We start from the raw sequence: 23,981 nt of genomic DNA, 5'->3' as shown, positions 1-23,981 counted from the left end.
CACAGCCGAGTAATGAAGTGCCAAATATCAAGGTCTTTCTTTCACTCTGGTTCTACCCACCAGCAGTAGGGGAAACTGCATAGAATGCAGTAACAGTTCTATTCATTTTTTAGTTCCTCTGCCCTGCAAACATACGCGCACACACGGAGGCACGCAAGCATATACACACGCACGCTTTTCTAACTCTGAAAGAATAGTGCCGCTCTGCTTCTTTCCTCTTTCCTGCTTTGACCAAATGTCTCTACAGTAGTGACAAACACTTGCTTCTAGTGGTGGTCTTCACTGCCACCTAGTGGAGCCATGGTAGAAATGCATTCTCCTGTGGGAGCCCGTCTGCGCACCTCTCTGGTTTTTGGAGCACTAACTGGGTGGGAAACTTCCCAGGGCACGATCATACTGTGTAGCGCTAAGCTGTCCACATAACATACTACCTCCAAAATGTACTGTTATTGGAAAATTTAGGAAGTGAAGTGTATTTGGGGAAATACTGCTTGCCAGTGACCTTAGAAAAGTCATTGAACTCTCAGGCACAGTTTTCTCATCCATAAATTAGGAGATATAACACTTCCAAGGATTGTTGTGAAGATCAAATAAGCTATATGTAGATGACAAGATTTGTAAATTATTATACACATGTATTAGTTACTCTTTTTTTTTTTTTTTTTTTTCGGTACGCGGGCCTCTCACTATTGTGGCCTCTCCCGTTGCGGAGCACAGGCTCCGGACGCGCAGGCTCAGCGGCCATGGCTCACGGGCCCAGCCGCTCCACGGCATGTGGGATCTTCCCGGACCGGGGCACGAACCCATGGTCCCTGCATCGGCAGGCGGACTCTCAACCACTGCGCCACCAGGAATACCCTACTCTTACTCTTGACAACTAATTTTCATTGGCCTGCTATGACTCTACTGGAAATTATGTTCTGATTTGTCCTTTTGCCAGCCAGCCTGCTATGTTATTGCCAAGTCACACCTGATGTAGCTTTATTTCATCAATAAATATTTGTTGATTGAGGTAAACAGCTGAAGACATGTGATTCCTCTTGATATATCCTGTGTAGAGGTAAGAAATATTTGAGAAAAATTTATTAGGCAATTAGGTCCATTTCTCAGGGAGCAATACAGACCCGGAGATGGCTGATTAATGCACCACCTCATTAAATAACTTCTTGGGGTGCTCACTCAGCCAGGAGGGGAAATGTTCTAAGCGAGTATAACCTGCTGGTGATCTGAATTTACTCTGAGTCACTTAAGACATTGCCTCCGGAAATGGTTAATGCATGAATTTGTTAATAGCACACGAGGGGGCCTTGTTTTGCCACTGCCAAATGAATCTCTTCATTACTACATATTCCATGAAATATTCTAGGCCCTTTCATTTTTCAAAATACTACAGTCTTAAAGAAGTTAAAATGTCCTCGGGTATAATAAGATCTTGAAAGAAATCCTGCCTGTAAGGATCTTATTCTAAAGAGATCTCTCCGCCCCACTTTCCCCTCCCCCTTGCCCTCTCGGCCACACAGTCAGCTTAGCATTACATCACGAGCAATCAGCAGCCACTTGGTTTCACTTCTTTTTTTTTTTTAACATCTTTATTGGAGTATAGTTGCTTTACAATGGTGCGTTAGTTTCTGCTTTATAACAAAGTGAATCAGGTATACATATACATATGTTCCCATATCTCTTCCCTCTTGCGTCTCCCTCCCTCCCACCCTCCCTATCCCTCCCCTCTAGGTGGTCACAGAGCACCGAGCTGATCTTTATCTACTCAGACGAAGACGTCTGTTCCTCAGTCCCTTTCACCATTGGTCTCAGTTTTAACTCCTTTTAACTTTCCTCATACCCATCCTTCAAACTTTAACCGTCGGTTCAGTGACGCTAACTGATTTCTCCCCAAAGCCTACATCCCTGAGTAGTGCTGCAGTCTGAAAGAGACATTGGGAACGGTGTCATCAGGACTTGCTGACGGATTGGGTAGGGAAACGTAGCAAGGGAAAATGATTCCTAGATCAATGACCCGAGGCCATGTGCGGAAGGTGTAGCTGTTTACGAGGATGGCGAAGACTAGCAGAGACCTGATTTAGGGGGAAATTAAATTCAGGGATTTCTAAAATGCGGGGAAAGGCATTTTGTGGCAAAATATAAACCAAGTTAATCTGAAATGATGTCTAATACACGAAAGCAGGAGGAAGATTCAGGTGTGCCAATGAGAAAAATCATTTTCCTTGAGATGGAATGAGGAAAGCCTCAATCTGTAAAAACGGGAAAGAAATTCCATATCGGATCTTGATAATTTGCAGTGTCTGTAAAATAAGCCACTGGGAATGGCCCAGAGATGATTGGGATTTGCCAGTTTGGGACTCTGGGGTCTGGACAGGAGGATATGAGTTTGGAAGCCATCAAGTTAAAATGTATATTTATAGATATGGGTATAAATGAGATAACTCTCCTTCCTCCTTCCTCTTTTTTTTTTTGCAGTACCCGGGCCTCTCATCGTTGTGGCCTCTCCGGTTGCGGAGCACAGGCTCCGGACGCACAGGCTCAGCGGCCACGGCTCACGGGCCCAGCCGCTCCGCGGCATGTGGGATCTTCCCGGACCGGGGCACGAACCCGTGTCCCCTGCATCGGCAGGCGGACTCTCAACCACTGCACCACCAGGGAAGCCCTGCTTATTTTTTAATTGTTCACTTTCTATTAGTTTCTTCCCTTTAGTATACATTAGTTTAGTATGCATTATGTATTCTAAAAAGAAAGGAGAGCATAATCTGAAGGAGAAAGGTACCACATTGTTAAGCCTGGCACTAAGTAATTCAGACACTGCGCTTGAAGACAGCCGTGAAAGTTTTTTAGCAGGAGAGATCCATGTGGTCAATGTTTTAGAAAGACACTGATGAAAATGTCTGAGGTCTTAGCTGAAGTGTGAAGAAGGCAGGTCTTGCTTCCAGCCAGGAGCATGTATTAAAAATCCTAGTCAAAACTGATGAGAGCCTGAAAATGAATGGGAGGCTGGGCGGGAGGTGGTGGTGAAGAAATGAATGATAATCACTTCGTCTTTTCAGCAGAGCTCTGAGCTGTGCTCAAATTGCAAAAACGAATAACAAAATGGTTAGGAAGTATAACCTTTACACCATTGTTCTCTGGGTCTTTCCTCTAATCTTAAGCAGTGGAGAATCTCTGCTACCTCTTTCTCAGTCTGAATGACACAAATGTGGATTGATATAAACCACCTGCAGCCTGGCTGTGAAGCTGCACTATTCATTCTCTACAGCTTAATTTGGGTTTTCTGGGGGTGATTACACTAGTGGGAAAAAACCCCACGTTTAAAAAAATCTTTCTTTACTTGCCAAAACTGAAATTCTTACAATCAGGGCTATGTCCAGTATCTGAAAGGAAGTGTTAATATCTACATAGCAAGAGGAAAAGACTGAAAGCATGAAGTCCCTAATCTGTGAGAGACCTGGAAGATGGGCCTGGATTAGTTTACACAAGGATAATAAAGGCACTTCTTTCGGCAGGAAGATGGGTCTGAGAGAAGATTGATTGGGCTGTGATGACTGGTTTTGTCTGAGCTTTGGAGGCAAATAGAACAGTACAAGATACCTCTTAGTGGCTTGTTTCTGATCCAAGTCTAGGTCAAGAGCTAGAGCATAGAATCTGGTTGAGTTGGCCTTATGGGTCTGGCCGATGAGACCTTTATTAGACGGTCTGGTTAACACATTACGAGTGTACTTGTATATGAGAGCATGGACATAAAGCAAAAATGGAATTTATGTAACAAATATAAGAAGCAGGGGAGAAAAACTGCAAAGTCTGGGAACAGTGAGTTTTGTTTTCTTTCCATTTGTTAAGCAGATTGGCTGGAAGGCAATAAAAAAGCCAGGATAGGAAGTCTGCCCTTGAACAGGCTGACTGGGGAAAAAAATTCTGTGATTTATGGATTGTCCAAGATACATTGAGCATTCAACTGTGGAAAATATTTTACAAGCTGTGTCTGAACAGTGTTGGCCAGTGTCCTTCTGTTGGCACCTCCACCTCAGCTAAGCCAGAATTGCACTGTTTCCCACCTCAGAATTCCTCGTAGCTGTAGAGTTTGGAAAGGGTGTCATGAAAGTGGTCGTGTTTGAGTTGAAACCTGAAGGATCATAGAACTTTAAATGTCAAACAGACATTATAAGTGCATTTTCTGTCTATGAGCAAAGATAAGAAAGATGAGAGCGTGAGTCATAGAGAACGTTAAAAATTCCAAGAGTGATAGAAAAGGAATGGATCTGAAAAGATAGGTTGACATCTGTTTATGGAAGGCATTAAATATTGTAACCAAATGCAGGTTTGGCCACTCGCTGCTCAACAGCCAATAACGAATTGAGGGGCAAGCTTCAGTAGAGAAGAAAGGTTACCTTATTCAGAAAAACCGGCAATCTGGGGAGATGGTGGACTTATGTCCAGAGACCAACTCTGAAGATTCTGCTCAGCCATGACAATTTTTAAAGGGAAAACAGTCTCAGTTAATCATTAAGGCAGAAGGTCACATTCTTCGTCATCTTTCCACTGTGTGCAAACCTGCTGACTTCTTCTGATCTATCTTGGAACACCGTCTTGCTCATGTGGTCCACCTGCAATTGGATGTTCTCTTGCCCACGTGCTCTGCCTCTCCCTGCGAGGTCCATCTGCAAATTTACTAGGGGAAAGCTAGGGGTAGAAGGTCAGTCATTCTTTAACTACTTAATTCTTCATTCTTATTCCTTCTAATCCGGGAAAGGAATCAACAGGTTAAGGAAGGTGTTGTGTATGTTTAGTAAAGCAGAACTCAGGAGCTAAGTTAAATGTTGCCTAATGACCTCATCTTTATGATTAAGGTCTAAAGTAAACAGGAATGGACAAAAGCAAAGAGGCAGAGGAGCTGCTTACCATATGAGCTTAAGCAGTTCGGTCTTTATCCTGCCTTGTATGAAAGCTATTGAACGTTTCTGAAGAGGGAAAAGAGATCATGTAACTTGTAAGATGCTTCAGTTGTCACTAGAGGATGAATAAGAGAAGTGAGATGTAGAGGACAGGGACACCATTCTGGCTCTTCAGCTACCGCAAAGGCAACACTCCAATTTCTTCCATAAGAGTTTAGTTATAGGCAACGTTATAGAATAAGGCAGACTAAATGTAAAGCCTCTTCACTGTGTTTCAGCTTCCTGGTAGGACTCATCCAAGTGTTGATGTGGCCCTTTGGTAATTACTGTCCTTGTTTCACAAATGATATCAGTGTTCTTAGTGTCTGGACTTTCTTGGGTCCCATTTTGTATGTCAAACTTGCCTACATAGGATCTGTCTTGTACAATCCTCTTGCACTAGACTTAACATCTGCTCTTTCTTCCCATGTTAATTCTAATTACTACGGGTGGTAGGATTGAGTACCCTCTTCTCCCTCTCCCCAAAGAGTGTAAATCCAAACTTAGGAAATATCAAAGTAGATAAATGTACGTCCAATTCAAAGGGGACAAAAGTTCACCAGGAGTCAAACAATTGGTAAGTAATCATAACCATTTGAATGCCTTCAGTGCCTTATCTCATTCCCCAAACTAAGTGCTCCCTTAGTCAGCTTTGGAGGCTGAGTTGCAGACAAGTGATGTAACTGGTGGAGAGCTGAGTGCCTGAGCTGGCTTTACACTCAACTTCCTCAGACTTCAAACACCAAACTGAAAAGCCTTTTGCTCTGATTTTTTTCATTTAATTTTTATTCCTTTTAATCAAATGCATACCTTCATACAGATTACAAAGTCAAATAGCTCTACAAGGCTAGTGAAGAAAAGGAGTGCCTTCCCACCACACGCATACATGCACATGTAATCCCTACTTTTTAGCTGACTCTTTAAAATCTACATTTCTTCAAATACTATGCATATGTTTCTATTCCTTTCCTCTTTTTTTTTGAAGTATAATCGATGTACAATGTTGTGTTAGTTTCAGGTGTACAGCAAAGTGATTCAGTTATATATATATATGTGTGTGTATATATATGTGTATATATATATCTTTTTTTCACATTCTATTCCATTATACGTTATTACAAGATCTTGAATACAGTTCTCTGTGCTATATAGTAGGTCCTTGTCATATGTGTCTATTCTCGATTTTTATTTTCAGTTTGGACCATAATCTATTGACTTGCCATTATGGAAGATGAAAATACGGCCCTTTTTCACCACCATCCCTACCGTTGCGACCACAACACATCTGAACATTTCTTGTGCCCCCCTATTTTCTAAATATAGTTATGTCATCATTTTGATTAGATGAGTATAATGGGAAGCAGGAAAAATGACTATTAAGGATTAAGTTCCTGAAACCAGTCTTTCTGGGTTAAAATTATGGCGCTTTCCCTTCCTCTTGGTCCAATCTTTGTGTAGTGACTTAACTGTTTTCCGCTTCCATTTCTTCAGCTGTAAAATGATCTTCAAATGAGTACACATACATTACATTATTGTGTGAGGATGATGGAGGTTAATACATATATTCATACTCCATATAAAGCGTGTATACATTAATAACTATCAATTACTTTTACTATCTTGAAGATTATCTTCATCTCTCTTGTGTTAAATCCTGTCTTCTATGTCCCATGTCTTTTCCTTTCTTGGTTTACTTCCTCATTTGGGGGCTGCTCCTGGAAAAATGTACATAAGAAGTGAATTTTTGAAGAGCTTCAATGTCTATGAAATGTCTCGTGCTCCCCTCATACTTAAGTAATAGCTTAGCTTTGCATAAAATTCTAGGAAGAAAATAAATCCCCTCAGGATTGTGTAGGCATAACTAGCTTTAAATAAAATCTGACCTCCCTCCCTCATTTTCTGAAATCTCCCTCTCGAGATTCCTAGTATTTGAACGTTGGACTTCTAATTCCCCTGGCCTCCTTTTCCATCTTTCTGTTTTATGGCTTTACTTTCTAGGAAATTTCATTAACTTTCTTCTAATACTTCTATTGAATGTTTTCCTTCTCTTACTTTTAATTTTTAAGATTTTTTAATATGAATACTCTTTGGTTATAGCTATTTTTGTTTCATGGATACAATATCTTCTTTTGTTTCTCTGAAGATATTAATGATAATTTTTTTGGTATTTTTATCTCCCTGAATAGTCTTTCTTATTTTCTCCAAGTTATTTTTCACTAATTGTTTACTTCATATTAGATCTTTTTTTGAAAGCCTTGAGTCCTTGCTGTCTGATCATATTTAAGAACAAGGCACTATAAAGCTCATTTGAAATTTCTGTATGTGTGCAAAAACCCAGCTGGGCTGCTAGAATTCTGGGAACAGAAGGAGGAAGAAGGTTGAGGATTCAAGGGTCAGTATGTAAGTTCTCACCTAACCTTTCTGTTTTCATTTGCCATCTTCTACTAAGCCCACTTTCCCCCCTAGCTTTCCCAGTCCATAGACCTTGTTAATCATGCAAAAATAAATCTCCAGTATCTACAGGGCTGGGGAGATAATCTGGGGGTAAAGGTGGCTGAGCCTTTTTAAGTTCTGTAAAGAATAATGGACTACTTTAGATTTTCCCTAGCACCAGGTTTGGACTGCCTTTTTCACATCTCCTCTGTCGTTTATTACTTGTCAGTCTTCTTTTTAGACACCAATATTGTTTTCTATTTTCTTCTTTTTGACTTTGTGAGTTTTTGATTCCCTTTTTCTCCTTTAGAGTCTGTGCTTCTTCTCTAGAGCTGAAGGATTCTTTTTCTTAATTTTTGTTGGACTATAGTTGATTTACAGTGATGTGTTAGTTTCAGGTGTACAGCAAAGTGAATCAGTTATACATATACATATATCCACTCTTTATTTTTTTTAAGATTCTTTTCCCATGTAGGCCATTACAGAGTATTGAGTAGAGTTCTCTGTGCTATACAGCAGGTTATTATTATTTATCTATTTAATATATAGTAGTGTGTATGTGTCAATCCCAATCTCCCAATTTATCCCTCCCCCCCATCCTCTGGTAACCATAAGTTTGTTTTCTACATCCATGACTCTACTTCTGTTTTGTAAATAAGTTCATTTGTACCCTTTTTTTTTTTAGATTCCACATATAAGCGACATCATGATATTTGTCTTTGTGTCTGACTTACTTCACTCAGTATGACAATCTCTAGGTCCATCCATGTTGCTGCAAATGGCATTATTTTGTTCTTTTTTAATGGCTGAGTAATATTCCATTGTATATATATATGTACCACATTTTCTTTATCTGTTCCTCTGTTGACAGACATTTAGGTTGCTTCCACGTCCTGGCTATCGTAAATAGTGCTGCAGTGAACATTGGGGTGCATGTGTCTTTTTGAATTATGGTTTTCTCCGGGTATATACCCAGGAGTGGGATTGCTGTGTCATACGGTAGTTCTACTTTTAGTTTTTTAAGGAACCTCCATACTGTTCTCCATAGAGGCTCTACTAACTTACATTCCCACCAACAGTGTAGGAAGGTTCCCCTTTCTCCACACCCTCTCCAGCATTTATTGTTTGTAGACTTTTTGATGATGGCCATTCTGACTGGTATAAGGTGATACTTCACTGTAGTTTTGATTTGCATTTCTCTAACAATTAGATGATGTTGAGCATCTTTTCATGTGCTTTTTGGCCATCTGCATGTGTAGAGCTGAAGGATTCTGATGCCAGTTCCCATGTGTGGGTTTTTTCCCTACACCAAGCAATTCTTGTACACCAGCTGGATGTCCTACAATTCAACTGAATTCTGACACTGTCTCCCCAGATCCCACAGTTAAGGACTCAGTCTTACAGGACTACCTTCCCCCACCAACACACACACATCATTTCAGATGCCAATCACAAGTCCAGGTTGTCACGTGGGATTCTGACTGATAGACTATAGTTCAGAGGTTCCAACGACCTCCTCTTCTCGTTTGATTAATTTTCTCCAGCGACTCACAGGACTCTTCCATAAGTAGACAAAACAGTTTACTTATGGATGAGGTGCATAGGGCAGGGTATGTGGGAAGGGGCATGAGCTTCTGTGCCCTTCTCCAGTGAGCCACTCATCTGCCACCTCCATGAATTCATCCACTTGAAGGTCTCAGAACCCTGCCTTTTTGGATATTTATGGAGGCTCCATCACTTTGGCAAGCTGGATTATGTCATTGACTATTGGTGATTGAACTCAATTTCCAGCCCTTTTCTCCTCCCTGGAGGTGGGGGTGGGGTGGGACTGAATGTTCCAACTCTCCAATCACATGGTTGGTTCCTCTGGTGACCAGCCCTTATCCTTAGGTTACCTGGGGGCATTCCAGAGGTCACTCATTAATGTAACAAAAGACACGTTTATTGTTCTCAACACTTAGGAAATTCCAAGAGTTTTCAGAGCTCTGTGCCAGGGACGGGGTGAAGACCAAATATATATTTCTTTTTATAAATCACAATATCACAGGCTGCCATAAGGACTACAAATTGGATGGTTTAAACAACAGAAATTTATTCTCTCAGTTCTGGAGGCTAGAAGTCTGAAATCAAGGTATGAGCAGGGTTGGTTCCTTTTGAACGTGGTGAGGGAGACTGTTTCCTGGCTCTCTCCTAGCTTCTGGTAACCTTCAGCATTCTTTGACTGGCAGATTGCATTCTTCCAATGTCTTCGCATCCTCTTTTCTTTATGCATGTCTGTCTCTGTGTCCCAATTTCCTCCTTTATAGGAGGACACCAGTCCTATTGGATTAACATCTACCCTAATGGCCTCATCTTAACTTGATCATCTGCAAAGACCCTATTTCCAAAGTCACATTCACAGATACTGGGGTTAGGACTTTAACATTTTTGGGGGGATGTATCTCAACCCATGACACGGTTGCTTACAGCAGCGGTCCGCAACCTTTCTGGCTCCAGGGACTGGTTTTGTGGAAGACAATTTTTCCATGCATGGGGGGGTGAGGGGGGATGGTTCAGGTGGTAATGCTAGCAGTGGGGAGCGGCACATGAAGCTTCACCCCTCCCCCGCCGCTCACCTCCTGCTGTGTGGCCCTGGTTCCTAACAGGCCGTGGACCGGTACTGGTCCGTGGCCCGAGGTATGGGGACCCCTGTTTTAGTGGAATTTCAAGAGACAGCAAAGATAAATATATCCTTTTCAATCTACCATCTTAAATCAGAAGTCTACCCTGTACTCTTTTCACTATCACAGACTGCATATTTTTTGAGTCTTTACTTTGTATCCAAAGTACTGAGAATATAAATACACATAATATGCCATCAAGTGGTACAGAAACAACTGCGAGAGACTACCTGAAACTAAGGACTTAAATGCCATTAGAATTGCCTCTAACTCTTTATCTGTCTCTATCCCTACCTATATATCTTGCCTCTCCGAATATCATCTTCTCTATCTCTTGTTGGAACCCAGAACAGGCCATCCCAAAATATGCCTCGATGGCATATTGATTATTTTGAATTAAAGTTACTTCAGAAGCAGCTGATGCAAGAGGGACACTGACCCACCTCTCTGTCTACCTGAAAGCAGGAAATAAATCTCCCATGTGAAAGGTGCCCTCCCTGCATCTAAGGTAGAAGGACACTTTTATTGCCACATATGGGAAATTCAGGGACAAGAAACTTGTGTGAGCAAAGCTTGTTACTTCTTTAATTTACCACTGCAAGCCCAAACTCTGTTTAGATTCTTCATTAATTGAGTACCCCAAACCTGTTTCTTTGCCCTGTCAGTTTCTCACAAATGTGCTGTTTCCTTGTCTAAAAAGTATAAAAGATGACTGCTTTGCCCATTTCTCGGATCTCATTTCTGAGATTTTCGTGTGCACTAATTAAAATTTGTTTCTTTTTCTCCTGTTCTTCAACCTTGTGTCAATTTTTTATTAGTCCAGCCGCAAGAACTCATGAAGGGTAGAGGGGGAAATTTACCCCTCCCAGATATTCTTTTATGTTGAACTGGTACATTTGGACTGCAGGAGACTAAAACAATGGCTCCTGTAAACCTGTGATCTTACATCATCAAAGTTCATCTCCAAAGCAGAGGCTCACTTCTCTTAGTTCATAAATGAGAAGTTCTAAGGATAGATTCTGATTAGTCTTGTGTAAAGTTACTTGGCCTTATAAATGGTCAAGGCAGTGAGGGTCTATGATTGGTGGATTCTACTAGAAGAATTATGTGGTATTAGTGGGACGAGAAATTCCCTCTAAAACCATGCATATCCCCCGCCCAACCCCCCCAAAAAAACCCCAATGAGAAGTAATAGGCATAATATTATCTAATGTATAATACATCATTACAAAATGCGTTGTGACAATGACAAGCACACAATGCTTTGGAAGCCGGTTGAAAGGATACGAAAGGATCCAGGCAAATGAAATCAAAAAGGTTTCCTGGAGAAAGCGATGCCTGTACTAAATCCTGAATCATTTATAGGAATCAGACAGAAAAAAAAAAAAGGAGAAAATGTTTTCACAGGAAGAGGCTTTGAGAATATCCAATGGCCAGAAACAAGGGCAATATTAGAGAAAGAGGTAATTTAAGAGACTTAGTATGCCTGGAACAGAGAGAGCAAAATAGGAAATGGCAATAGATGAGGGTCGAGAGAAAAACGTCAGCCGGATCCTAAGTACTCCACTTCTCTACTAAGGAATTTGAACTTTTTCCAAAGACTACGGAGAATCTCTGACCACTGAAAGATATTAAGAAGAGAAATGATACAATGAAATATGGTTTTATTATAGTTATCCTGGTATCAGTGAGCTTTTTCTTTCTCTATCTCCTAGAAACGATAAAGATAAAAATTAAAGACTAAGAATGGATTTGAGTAATAATGGTGATTTTAAAACATGTCCATAAATTCTTTAACATTCCTTCCATCTGGGTTGGAATTACCCTTCCAACCAAGGGTAATTCCTATTGGGTTCAGGACATCTTTTTCTTTTCTTTTGTTTTTTTAAAAAATAATTTATATTGCAGGATAGTTGATTTATAACGTGTTAGTTTCAGGTATACAGCAAAGCGAATCAGTTATACATGTACATATATCCACTCTTTTTAAAATTCTTTTCCCATATAGGTCATTACAGAGTACTGAGTAAAGTACCCTGTGCTATACAGTAAGTCCTTATTAGTTATCTATTTTACATAAAGTAGTGGGTATATGTCAATCCCAATCTCCCAATTTATCCCCCCACCCCCATACTCCCTGGTAACCATAAGTTTGTTTTCTACATCTGTGACTCTATTTCCATTTTGTAAAAAAGTTCATTCATACCATTTTTTTTAGATTCCAATAAGCGATATCATATGATATTTGTCTTTCTCTGTCTGACTTACTTCACTCAGTATGACAATCTCTAGGTCCATCCATTGCTGCAAATGACATTATTTCATTCTTTTTTATGGCTATGTAATATTCCATTGTGTATATGTACCACATTTAGGTGGCTTCCATGTCTTAGCTCTTGTAAAAAGTGTTGCAGTGAACATTGGGGTACATGTATCTTTTCAAATTATGTTTTTTTCCAGATATATGCCCAAGAGTGGGATTGCTGGATCATACAGTAGTTCTCGATTTAGTTTTTCAAGGAGGTTCTGGACATCTTGATTGCTTCCAAGTTTTGGCAATTATGAATAAAGCTGCTATAAACACCTGTGTGCAGGTTTTTATGTAGACAGAAGTTTTCTACTTCTTTGGGTAAATGCTAATGTTGGGGAGGAAGAAATTTCCCTCTGCCCTTCTTGGTTCTTCTGGCTGGTCTAAGAATTAAATCGACATGAGACACATTAACGGGAGAAAACCAAATGAAAGTTTAATAACACATATACACAGGAGAGACCCAGGAGAACAGAGTAACTAACTCACCAAAATGTTCAAAGCCCTTACCTTAAATACCTTCCTCAACTAAGGACAAAAGAGGATGGATGTTTGAAGGTGGGGAGAGTCAGTTATGGGAAGTTACCAGGAAAAACACAGTAAACAAGGGTATTATTTTGCAGATTTAAGTCCTTGACTTCTCTGTTGATAAGAGTTTCTAGAGATTTGGCCACAGTCCTCTTCCAGGTGCAACAAGGGAGATACCCTTATAAAGGAGATTTTCCTTACAAACACAAATGTCACTTACAAAAGGGTAACTCCTTGGTTTTCGGTTTTCCCCATGTGTGCTGTTTCTTAGAAAACAACCAGCTTAAAATAATTAATATACCAGAGATATTTTTAGGGTGGCAAATTCTGCTCTCCCTACACTAAGAGGTTGATTGCTATATCTTATTGTAAGCGTATGTTTAGTTTTCTACGAAACGACCAACCATCTTCCAAAGTGGCTGTAACATTTTTCATTCTCATCAGCAATGAATGAAAGTTCCTGAAATGTGAAATTTTCAATATCGCCTTTGGTTAAAAGGGGGATTTGGAAATATTTTTATCTGAATGAATGTTTTAATTTATAAAATTACCTCCTATATAATATTTTAAGTGTTCTGCTACAAATAAAGGTAGAGAGCAAGTTGTGGGAGTTGAAGGATTGGGTAGTCTAAGATAAAGTATTAGCATTTAGAGAAGCCTTAAGGCAGAAAGAGTAACTGATATTTCATCTCCAAATTAGTTTTCATATATAAATTGCCACTGTGGTTAGGCATTTTTAAAATAAAAGTTAAAATCAGCTTTAAACTAGCTATGATTGTTTCCAGTAGATTTGATGGGAAAACAACACTCTTAAAAAATATTCATCTCCATCGTAATTACTTTTCTCAATTGGTTTTAAAGTACTCCTTTGAGAGATTTAGCTATATTTGGGTCAAAGCTCAAATGCGCTAAAATGTTCAGTTTGAGAATAAGGACTAAACATTATAAACATATAATGTGATAAAAGAATTCCTGGATTTTCATACATGAGAAGGATTGAAAAATGCCATAGAGAAAAATAATGAGCATCAAAGGCTATAAAATTCATTTTCCTTGTTTCAATAATGAAACTTAGTTTCTTTTCTTTTGTGGGTTTGTTTTTCAAATCAGAGATAAGGAGACCTTGCTGAACGTAGACAGGTGACTGGGGCCGCTGCTGTCTGATACATTTTTCAGAACTTCCGGGCCTTGTTTAGGGCAAAGCAGCCCCTCATTCTTCATCTTTTCTTCACTCTTTTTTATCTTACAATTTCTGCTGCTCCTCCCCTACAGGTCCCAGGAATCACTGTCGTTAGTAGTGGTTGGAAAGGCCTTTTGTCCTCGGATTCTTAGCAGGGAAAGGGGAGGGCCGGAGGGAGGCGACACTGGCACCAGGTCCCCCCTCCAGTCCGTCACCAGCCCTTCCGGTGGCACTTTGTATTCAGGTTAGGAGAGGAGTACTCTTCTCCGGTGAATTTTTGCCTTAGGGGGAAAAAAAATGTTTGAGGACTACTGAGTTAATCACCTGAATCTCTTGATATTTTCTTTTCCGAAGACAGATCCGACTTCTGGGTTAAGAGAAGAGAAAGTAAATCATTTCTATATCTGAATGTGTGTGAAGCCCTTAGTAGTCGGGACTGACATCACTTCTCTGGACCTTGATTACACCTCTTGCCCTTCACCTTATACGTGTCTTCAAACCCCTTAGTCATGCTCTGTTTGTGCTGCTGCTCTAGGAGCAGCCTGCGGCCAGGACCTAAACAACATGACGCCAACGTGGTGAAGGAGGGGTCACGGTCGGAGGCAGCCAGCCTAGCACCGAAGGCGCCGGGCGAGTGCAATCCAACGAGCGAAGGGCGAAAGGCAAGCACGGGGCACCTCTGCACGGGCCAAAGGAATGCCAGGACCCCCATCCCATCTGTTCCCAGACTCCAGATCCCAACAGGCTGAAAAAAGCTGGATTTTCGCCATCTGTATTTGTTTTGGGGCCCAACCAAGAAACTGCGAAGAAGAGGGAAGAAGACATTATTAGAACATTTTTTTTGTTTGAAAAACACCTTTAATGTCACAGTCACCATAAAATAAGAGGTGAAAATTGCTCGTGGTCCCAGTGAACTCTATGCAGGGAAAGTTTAGATGGAAGGAGAAAACACCGAAATGGACAGAGCTCCTGCCCACCCCCATCCCGCGGACCACAGGTCGCGGGGGGCGGGCCGGGGGCGGGGCGTCGTGACGTCACAGGACCAACGCGCCGCCGTGTTGTTTTTGTGCTCCAGAGTCTCGGGAAAAGCCTCCGGGAATTCTTTGCCTGGCCCTCCCGTGCCTCTGGACCGGGGGCCCCCGAGACCCCATCTGAAAGCTCTGCGGAGCCGCAGTGCGACGGGGACTGGCCTTTCTGAAGCGGGTCTGAGACGCATTGCAATTTGTTCCGAGGGAATCAAGACGGGAGAGACGCCTTCGTCCGCGAGGGAGACAGGCCCCGTCCGGGGATCTTAGAAACCCTGCGGTCCATCATGAAGTTCCAGTATAAGGAGGACCATCCCTTTGAGTATCGGAAAAAGGAAGGAGAAAAGATCCGGAAGAAATATCCGGACCGGGTCCCTGTGAGTGTGGAGGGGTAGGGGGAGGAGGGAATGAGGTGGGGGGCGGCGGAGTCGTGATGGCTGCCAGAGGCACAGAAAGGTGGTCCCTAAAAGTACTTAACCTGGACGCCCTTCACTACGGAGAGAGCCAGTGGAAGGAACGTTCGCACTGTGGACCCTTTAAAACCCGTATCCCCAGGGCCCGTCCCCATCTTTGGCGCTGACCGCAGTTTTAGAGCGGAGCCTACGTTTGAGTGACTCAGCAGTATTCAGAGGATGTGTGAGCTGGGATGTACTCCAAATGTGGGCCTTTTTGCGCGAGAATGATTAGGTTGGGACTACCCATTTGCTGCCCTTAAGACTGCATGGGAATTGTTCTGGGAATAACAGATGCGGTGGATTTGCTCCCATCAGTTTTCTCCTTAGGTGGGTCTCCGCTAATCAAGTTGACTTTGGCCCTTATAGCCTTGGGTTTGGGAGGGAAATGTTCGGAAGCCAGTGGATCCTTTATTTTTGTCTCTGAGGGTTAGGGAGCGGGCGTGGGGGGATGGGGGGCGCCCCAAGACAGGCCTGGCCCAGAAAACAAGGTCACGTTCTCCGCGCAGCAGCCAGGTTGCCTCATCATTCTTGGCTCCGGGGCGTGTGGGGCTGTAGCCAGCCTTCCTCCGGTATTTATTCTGAACACATTGTACCTGGACACAATAAGGAAGGACTGAGACCTTTTTTCTCTCGGGTTTTTGGACTCTGGCGTATGTAATGTAAAACTAGTGCAGGCAGTGAGGAGGGAAGAAATAGTAAGGTATCTTGCTGCATCCGGGCGCTTTCCCCCTCTCCCCCTCCCCCGCCTCCTGCCTGGTTTTTCTCTACTGTGTGCTACGCAGCCGGATGGGAAGGCGGAAGGCTTTAAAGTGTGGTGGAGGGAACAGTCGCTGAGCTTTGGCGATGGGGGACTAGAGACCCTAAGGACCCGAAGACCCTTTATCTTCGGGCAGGGGCATTCGGATAAATATTACAGATAATTTGCAGGTGAAGGAATTGCCATTATCTGATGGTGAGAGGTACTCTTGAATTCCTTTCCAAACCTCATCTAACTTTGATGTTCTTATAGCTGCCAAAAGCGACCTGGGCCGTATAAACCCCTTGCAGTCCTTTTTCTATAAGGGTAGAGGAGATATTAGGGCTGTTCCATTCCCCAGGAATTACATACAAAAGGGTTTTCAGCTAAAAAGGAGAGCTAGCCCTATTACCCACTGACGGATTCGTGACAAATCGCTTGTTTGGTCTGTGGACCTTGCATGACTGCTTTAAAAGTTTCCCCCAAATCTTGGTGATACCCATTCCTACTCTCTTATAGTAATATTTGAAAGTGACAGCTAACTTTGATTGATAACTTACCATGCACCTGGGAGCATTCTCAGTTCCCTATTTTCATTCACTTAGTCCTCACACCGTTATAATCCCATTCTACAGAGGCAGGATCTGAGGCACAGAGAACTGAAGTAACTTCCTGAAAGGTTTCACCTGGCTGCTGTGTGGCAGAGCTGGGATTCCGACCCTGGCTGTTGGGCCCTCCATGTCATATTGTTTCTCAATCTCTAATGCAGTTCTGTTCAACAGAATTATTTAAGTGTGCAGGGTGTGCCTCGCACTGTTAGGTACTGGAAATAGAGAAGTCAACTGTTGCTGCCTTCGAGAGTTCACAGATGGTAGTAGGATGCCACCCGGCATCCCAGTCGGCAAGATGACTACCGTTTATTCAGAACGCTGAGTATGAGGCTCTGTTCCAGGAAGCTCCGTATAAGTCACAAACTCAGAATTGTACCTGTTCCTAAATCTAGTTAAAATTCTCATACATTTCCTCAAAACAGTCTTTTCCATTTCAATCATTTACATGCATTCACCCAGAATATTTCAGCTAATCCCCCCCTGTTTTCGTTCTGCTCATTGTTTGGTGTTAAATGTTTTACTTCTGTGATGGTTTGTAAGCCATTGTGACTCTCACTTAGATCTCAGGATTCCTCCAGTTAGGTTTTAACCAGCGGTCAGCCTCCTAGCTGCTCCTTAGGTGCTCAGCCTGTGGCCTTCTTTCTAGTTGTGATGCAAAAGGATCTCTACCCTCTGAATCCTGAGATTTGGTGCAAGTTCTGGGCAGAACCCTGAATCTTGCTGTGCTCAAGTGTTGTGTTTACGGAGAAGAGGGTTAGACTAAATGATTTCTAAAGCCCTTTCCCCCTAGACCATTGGTGTCATTAAAGCAGTCACGTATCCTGACGGCTTACGTGACTTGAGTGTAGCCTGAGCACATCTGTAGCTGCCACCCAAAAGAATAGGCATGCTTGGGGCCTTGAGACAGAGTTTCATGAGATTTTGAAGTTACCTTTCTGGCTACAGTGTATTGAAAACCTGCAACATAGCAGGAAACTGTTAGGAAGAGATTGCCTATTTTTTGAAATTCATGAGCAGCCCTATGGAGTATTAGACACATTTCACAGAGGAGGAAAACTGAGACCCAAACAGGCAAAGCATCTAGGCCCAGGGCCCACTGTAACTGAAGGGTTCCTGGGAACTTGAATATTTTCTGGTAAGCGAAGGCCTTTAATGATTCCTTCTCCCCTCCTTTTCCTCCACATCCAACCCTCTCCTCCCGATGTCACAGTTGCACTTGGCTTTGTCGCTCTCTTTTTCTGCTCCCTTCACGTGGTTTCCATGTCTTATTAATCCAGGCTGGAGCTGCCACGTCGTCTCAGAGCTCCCGCGTGACACAAGGCAGCCTCCTTCCCTTTGATTTTATGTGCCTGCGGCCTCCTGTCCATCCTCATTGTTGCGCCATCACTGGTCTCTTCCTGTGCTCTTCCTGCTTTTTCTTTTAATTTCTGACTCACATATCAGTGCTGCAGTTTTGATTTTTATTTATTTATTTTTTCTTCCGGTTTTATGGAGATATAATTGACATATAGCACTGTATAAGTTTAAAGTGTACAGCATAATGATTTGACTTACATGCCTCATGGAGTGATGATCACAGTAAGTTGAGTGAATATCCATAATCTCATACACAGATAAAAAATTAAAGAAGTAGAAAAAAATTTTGTTTTTTGTGATGAGAACTCTTAGGATTTACTCTCAAAGTGTAATTGACCTACAACACTGTGTTAATTCCTGTTACACAACGTAGTGATTTTTTTCTATACATTTCAAAATGATCACCGTGATAAGTCTAGTTAGTTATGGTGTGTCACCATATTACTTAGTTATTATTATATTCCTCACACTAGACATTTTGTACCTGTGACTCATTAATTTTTGCAACTGGATTTATTTTTATTGTTAAGTGTGATCACGTCCTTCTGGTCTTCCAGGTGCAGGATTCTTTTTCTGTGCAAAAATAAGTAGGTTTTTCACTTGTTATTCTCTCCCCTTAAATTTAAAAGCTTCAGATTTCTCCAAATCAATCCTTATGTTTAGATCTTTATAATTTACAAAGCCTTTTCACTTAAAATGTTATGGATTATTCAAGTTCATTGTATCAGTTCCATGCCTCTGTAAAAGATGTGTTTGAAAGTTATCGTCTTCCATTTATTTGTTGGAATGCTGAAGCTCAGAGAGGTTAAGTGACCTGTTGAAGGTCACAAGCTACTAGGGATACTTGTCCAGTGTATATTTCTATTTCTTTAAATTTTCTGTACTTCCCATATCTTCTGCCTACAGTGATTATATTTTCTAAACTAAAAATCTAAAGCTGATGGTTTTACAATAGATTTTAAATATTTTTAAATGAAATTATTATATAAAACATATAAATAGTAAATGTATTTATATAATATTTACATTTAAGTATATTTAAATTAATACTAAAAATTTATTTATAAGATATTTTCTATTTTATAAATCTTCATGTATAAAGAGTCTTTAGATTTTACATATCTTTTTTTCTTTTCGTTACAGCCATATATGATCTTTCTAAAACTTGAAATATTATAGAAATATTTAATGCAGACATTGAAAAATCTCTTAAAATCCTAACAGATAATCAGTATTGACTAATGGGTTAGTTATTGTACTGACCTCATCTTAAAGAATATAAGAACTGTTTTAATACTTACAGCTAATAGTGTCTTGAATATATTTTTTTCAGTTCTCAGAAATTTTGACAAAGTATAAAATTTGAACCACATTATCTGTACCTTTAATAAATAGCATTTATATGAAAGAATAAAACTAATAGGTACTCAGGACCATCTGAGAAAATTCAGACAATCTTCTTGGTGCTTTAACTAAATACCAGAAAGTATATATTCTATAGTATACCTTACAGGTAATTCGTAATTAAAATCAAGGTTTTAAAATCTTTACTTTTCATAACATGCCCTCCTCATCCTCTTGTTATTGCAGTAATAAAACCATAACCTTATTACGAAAGTCCATTTCCCCATACATTTTGTAAGGGGGAAGGGGGAATAAGAAATGGAAAAGCTGTATCGGCCCTAGACAAACTCACTTCAGATAGGGCAACTGTAGGATGTAGAGGGGAAAATACTAGGTTGGATTCTGCAGTTTTTATCCCCACTCTCTACTTCTCCTCCCAGGTGATCGTGGAGAAGGCTCCCAAGGCCAGGGTGCCTGATCTGGACAAGAGGAAGTACCTAGTGCCCTCTGACCTCACTGGTAATGCTCCTTCCCTCCCCTGACAACATCCTCCCATGGGAAAGCATTCCCAGTCCTTCCTGTGTGCGTGCGACTGTGGGATTGAGAGGAAGTAGAATTGAAGAGAGTGAGTGGGATTCTCCTGAGAGTTAGGTGATTCAAAAACGGTGATGTCATAGTTCTTTCCCATCACCAATTTCCTTAAGCATTTCCCATGATAGTGCTTTGATTTAGATGCAGCAAAGTACGAAAGCTTGAAAGAAAAGATCCGACGTCCATTATTTAAACCGCTTAAAATTCAGCTTTGTTATTGTGATACCAATTTACTCCAAAAGGAAAACCAGACTAGTTTATTGGGAGAATCACATTTTAGAGATTCTCAGCTGAATACCTTGTCTCAAGCTACAGGTTTTTGTTAATACCTCTTGTAGATACTGTTTGGATAGGAGGCATTCATTCTTCACGTTGATTCTTAATGGAGTAACCAGTGCATCCAGGAGACACTTGGAAAGATTTTGTAGATGTGTTTGCTCCAGAGTTATTAGATTTGCATATCAGCCTTCTAGAAATCTTTCAGTGTGCGCAGTGAAGGGTAACGCATCGAGCCCCACTCATTGCCCCAACACTGGGATGACTAGTTGTGAGATTACTGCAGTCTATCAGACCGCTTCCCGTCACAAGTTTCTCTTAGGTGGGAGTGGGAAGTGTGTTTCTTTCTTTTTTTCTTCTTCTTTTGGCTGCACCACGTGGCTTGCAGGATCTTATTTCCCCGACGAGGGATCAAACCCGGGCCCTGGCAGTGAAAGGGCCAGAGTCCTAACCACTGGACTGCCGGGGAATTCCCTGGAAGTGTGTTTCAAGTCAGATTTAGACAATGATGGGAGTGTTTCAGTCTGGAGACACATTGTATTCCCTCACAGGTGTCCTCAGGCCTTGAGTGGATATGCTAACATTAGGTCTGAAGTAGAGTAAAGTGGGGAAGGATTGAGGAATTAAACTCCTCGATGGTATGTCAAGAAATATGCAGGCTTCTTTGAGAGTCACTTTTTATTCCTAACGCTGTAGCACGGTATTGGGCTCTGCTCAGGTGATGCGTAAGTCTGGTACTTTTGGAAACAGGTGCAGTAGGATTTTTTTTCTGGATCTTACCGTTCTGCTAACCTCTCATTTTCTTCCTCCTTTCCTTCCTTTTCTAAAACCTTCCTTCATCTAGTTGGCCAGTTCTACTTCTTAATCCGGAAGAGGATCCACCTGAGACCCGAAGACGCCTTATTCTTCTTTGTCAACAACACCATCCCTCCCACTAGCGCGACCATGGGCCAGCTGTATGAGGTAATGGTCCTGGTGACAATACTGTGCAGTCTGGCCTTCTCTAGCTTTTGTCCCAGGTGTGTTATCAACATCCCAGGTGTGTTACCAACATACCTGGGAAGTGGGGCAGGAGGCGTTGTTCATCAGGTTCCTTTCACGAGGCCGTGTCAGGCTCTGGGAGATCAGATGCCAGTTGTCCCTTACGGAGTGAGCAGCCCACTAGATTCAGTCCCTCTGAATTCTCTTTTTAGTTTTGCCCTGCTATAGTGTTTTAACATTGGATCGTCTTTATTGAAACAGGAGGAAGTGGTTTCTGACTGCAAAAATTCCAGATAAAATGAAATTTAAAATTAAGGCAGTCTTTAAGTGGATTCATTTGTCTTCACAGATAAACTCAGTTGGAGGGAATAACTTGAGTGTTTTTATTTGGTTTAATTGGTAAACTGTCAGAATCTGATGAGAAAACTATAATAAAGGACTTTATCGTGCTATATCACCTAAGATTGTTACTGCATTATTATTCCTTAAAGGGTTTCGCACAATACCGCCTTCTTTTTGTGTCCCATTAGTGACTTGCACAAACTTTTCTAATAACCTCTCAGTTTTATTCCACAGCATATACATTCTCTATTAGCTTTTATTCCAGTATATATAGTTACATTGGATCTATGTTCCCCTTGCCAGAGTGAGCCTTTTCGGGGTCATGTTTGTATCCCTGGTGTGTATGGTGTTCTCCACGAAGGTTTTTGTGAACTCAGAGTTCAAAGTTGAATCCCAGCCACTTCTGCTGCTTCTTCGATCCTCTCTTCAATGGGGACTAATGATACCTCCTCTGCCTACCTTACAGAGTTATGTGAGGCTCTGAATCCTAGGGATAATGAATGTGATTATGTTTTCTAAACCGTCGTCTTACCTCTTCCCCTAGGACAACCACGAGGAAGACTATTTTCTGTACGTGGCCTACAGTGACGAGAGTGTCTACGGGAAGTGAGTGGCGGAAGCCGGCCGATGGGAGCACCCGGACTCGGGGCAGGGGGAGGGGCGTGTGTGGGGCTTGGGGAGAGGGGGGGGGAGGGCTCCCCCCGTGGAGGAGACAGAAGGTGAAGACATCTGGAAACACTACACTGTACACACCATCACCATATTTTCACATGCTCAATTGATATTTTTTGCTGCTTTCTCGGCCCAGGGAGAAAGCATGTCAGGACAGAGCTGTTTTTTGGCTTCATAGAAAAATGAGGATGCTCTAGTCTCACAACACTGCTGCGAATTAACTCTCGTGGGATTTCCATAGAAGAATCGGGGGGTGGGCAAGTTGGGGCCAGAGATCGTGGACCACCAGTAACTTTCCGCTCTCCTTCTCTTTGGGCAGAGATTCTCTATTTGACATTTGCACAAGACATGTAGGGAAAGGGGATGGGGATGTTCTAGGATCACTGGTAGTGGACCATTCCTGGGGACCAAAAGAGACCCACTGTAATTGAAGCATTGTGACCCCTGACCTCTCCTATCTCCACATCTCCTCCCGCATCCCATTGTCATCTCACAAGCATCACAGTACCCACCCCAGTGGTGGCAGTAGACGTCAGACCCAGACACTTAGATGGAGCTCTCCTTCTGCTGGAAAATAGAGGCCAGGCGTGAGGGATGTCAGGATTGCCAAGAGAGTCTTGATAGCATTAAACTGGAACTGACAAAGTATTGAGCATCTCTGTTTAACCTGCCTCGCTTTCGGGTGCCCCTTTTCCCCACACCTACCTTGGACTTGAATGAGCCTCAGCCATTTCCAGTGATAGGCTAAAACCACTCGCCTGGCCTTTCCCAAACTTCACTCCATGAATGGGGACAAAGATGAGTTACGTATGGAAGGGGCGGGTGTGAGGTAAGATGGATTGTCCACAGCCCCCGCTCATGCAGAATTCTTGCTCCCGGGCTGCTGCCCTTCACTCTCACACGCACGGAAATGCCCAGTGAGGGCCAGCTGCTTCCCTCCTTGGGTTTTCACTTACCGCAGCTGCTAGATAGAAACATTTGAGAGGGTGACTTTTAGTAGTTCCTGGGGATTCTATCTGATTCTGATCGTTTTCACTTTAGGGGTTATGATGTGGGTGGGAGTGGGAAGCGGGAATTGCACTCAGATGGGACATTTCAGTTCATCTCAGACATGACACTTCAGTTCATCTCCGCTAATGAAAAGGGTCCTTCCCGTGGTGGAAATCCGTGTGTCAGTTCTGTCAGCTGCAGGCTCTTGTATCATGAAGTTTCTGCTGTCAGGCCGAGGAAATAAAAGAATTGCATACCTTAAAAACCTGCGGTGAGTTCAGAAATGTTGCTTCTGTTTAGTAGGTCTTAGAATAGACGGCGTGTGGACTCCAAGCAGAAAACTTTGAGTTGGGGTGGCTGTCGGCTGGGTGCCCACGCGCGGCCAGACGTGTACCCTGCCCGTCACTGCCCAGGAGTCACCGTCCAAAGGTGAATGGAGGCGGGGCAGCGTGCCCAGGGTGTCGGTGCAACGTGGGTGATTTTCTCCTCCGCAGATGAATGCCTTGTCACCGCTTTACGTGTTCCTCAGAGCTGAAGGTGGAAGACTGCCTGCGTT

The 23,981-nt window shown here is 42.2% G+C and overlaps 1 protein-coding gene across 1 annotated transcript; it reads left to right on the top strand.

The window, feature by feature from the left end:
- Nucleotides 1–15,144: 15,144 nt before the first annotated feature.
- On the top strand, nt 15,145–23,693 carry GABARAPL1 (GABA type A receptor associated protein like 1). Its single transcript, XM_065887497.1, has 4 exons — nt 15,145–15,448; nt 20,014–20,092; nt 21,285–21,403; nt 22,308–23,693. The coding sequence occupies exons 1-4, from the start codon at nt 15,359–15,361 to the stop codon at nt 22,371–22,373; spliced, it is 354 nt and encodes a 117-aa protein (XP_065743569.1). The 5' UTR covers nt 15,145–15,358; the 3' UTR covers nt 22,374–23,693.
- Nucleotides 23,694–23,981: the final 288 nt, after the last annotated feature.

Source organism: Phocoena phocoena, chromosome 11 (genome assembly GCF_963924675.1).
Source record: "Phocoena phocoena chromosome 11, mPhoPho1.1, whole genome shotgun sequence".
NCBI lineage: Eukaryota > Metazoa > Chordata > Mammalia > Artiodactyla > Phocoenidae > Phocoena > Phocoena phocoena.
Note: the sequence above shows the minus strand (reverse complement) of the source record. Positions and strands in the feature narration are given on the sequence as shown.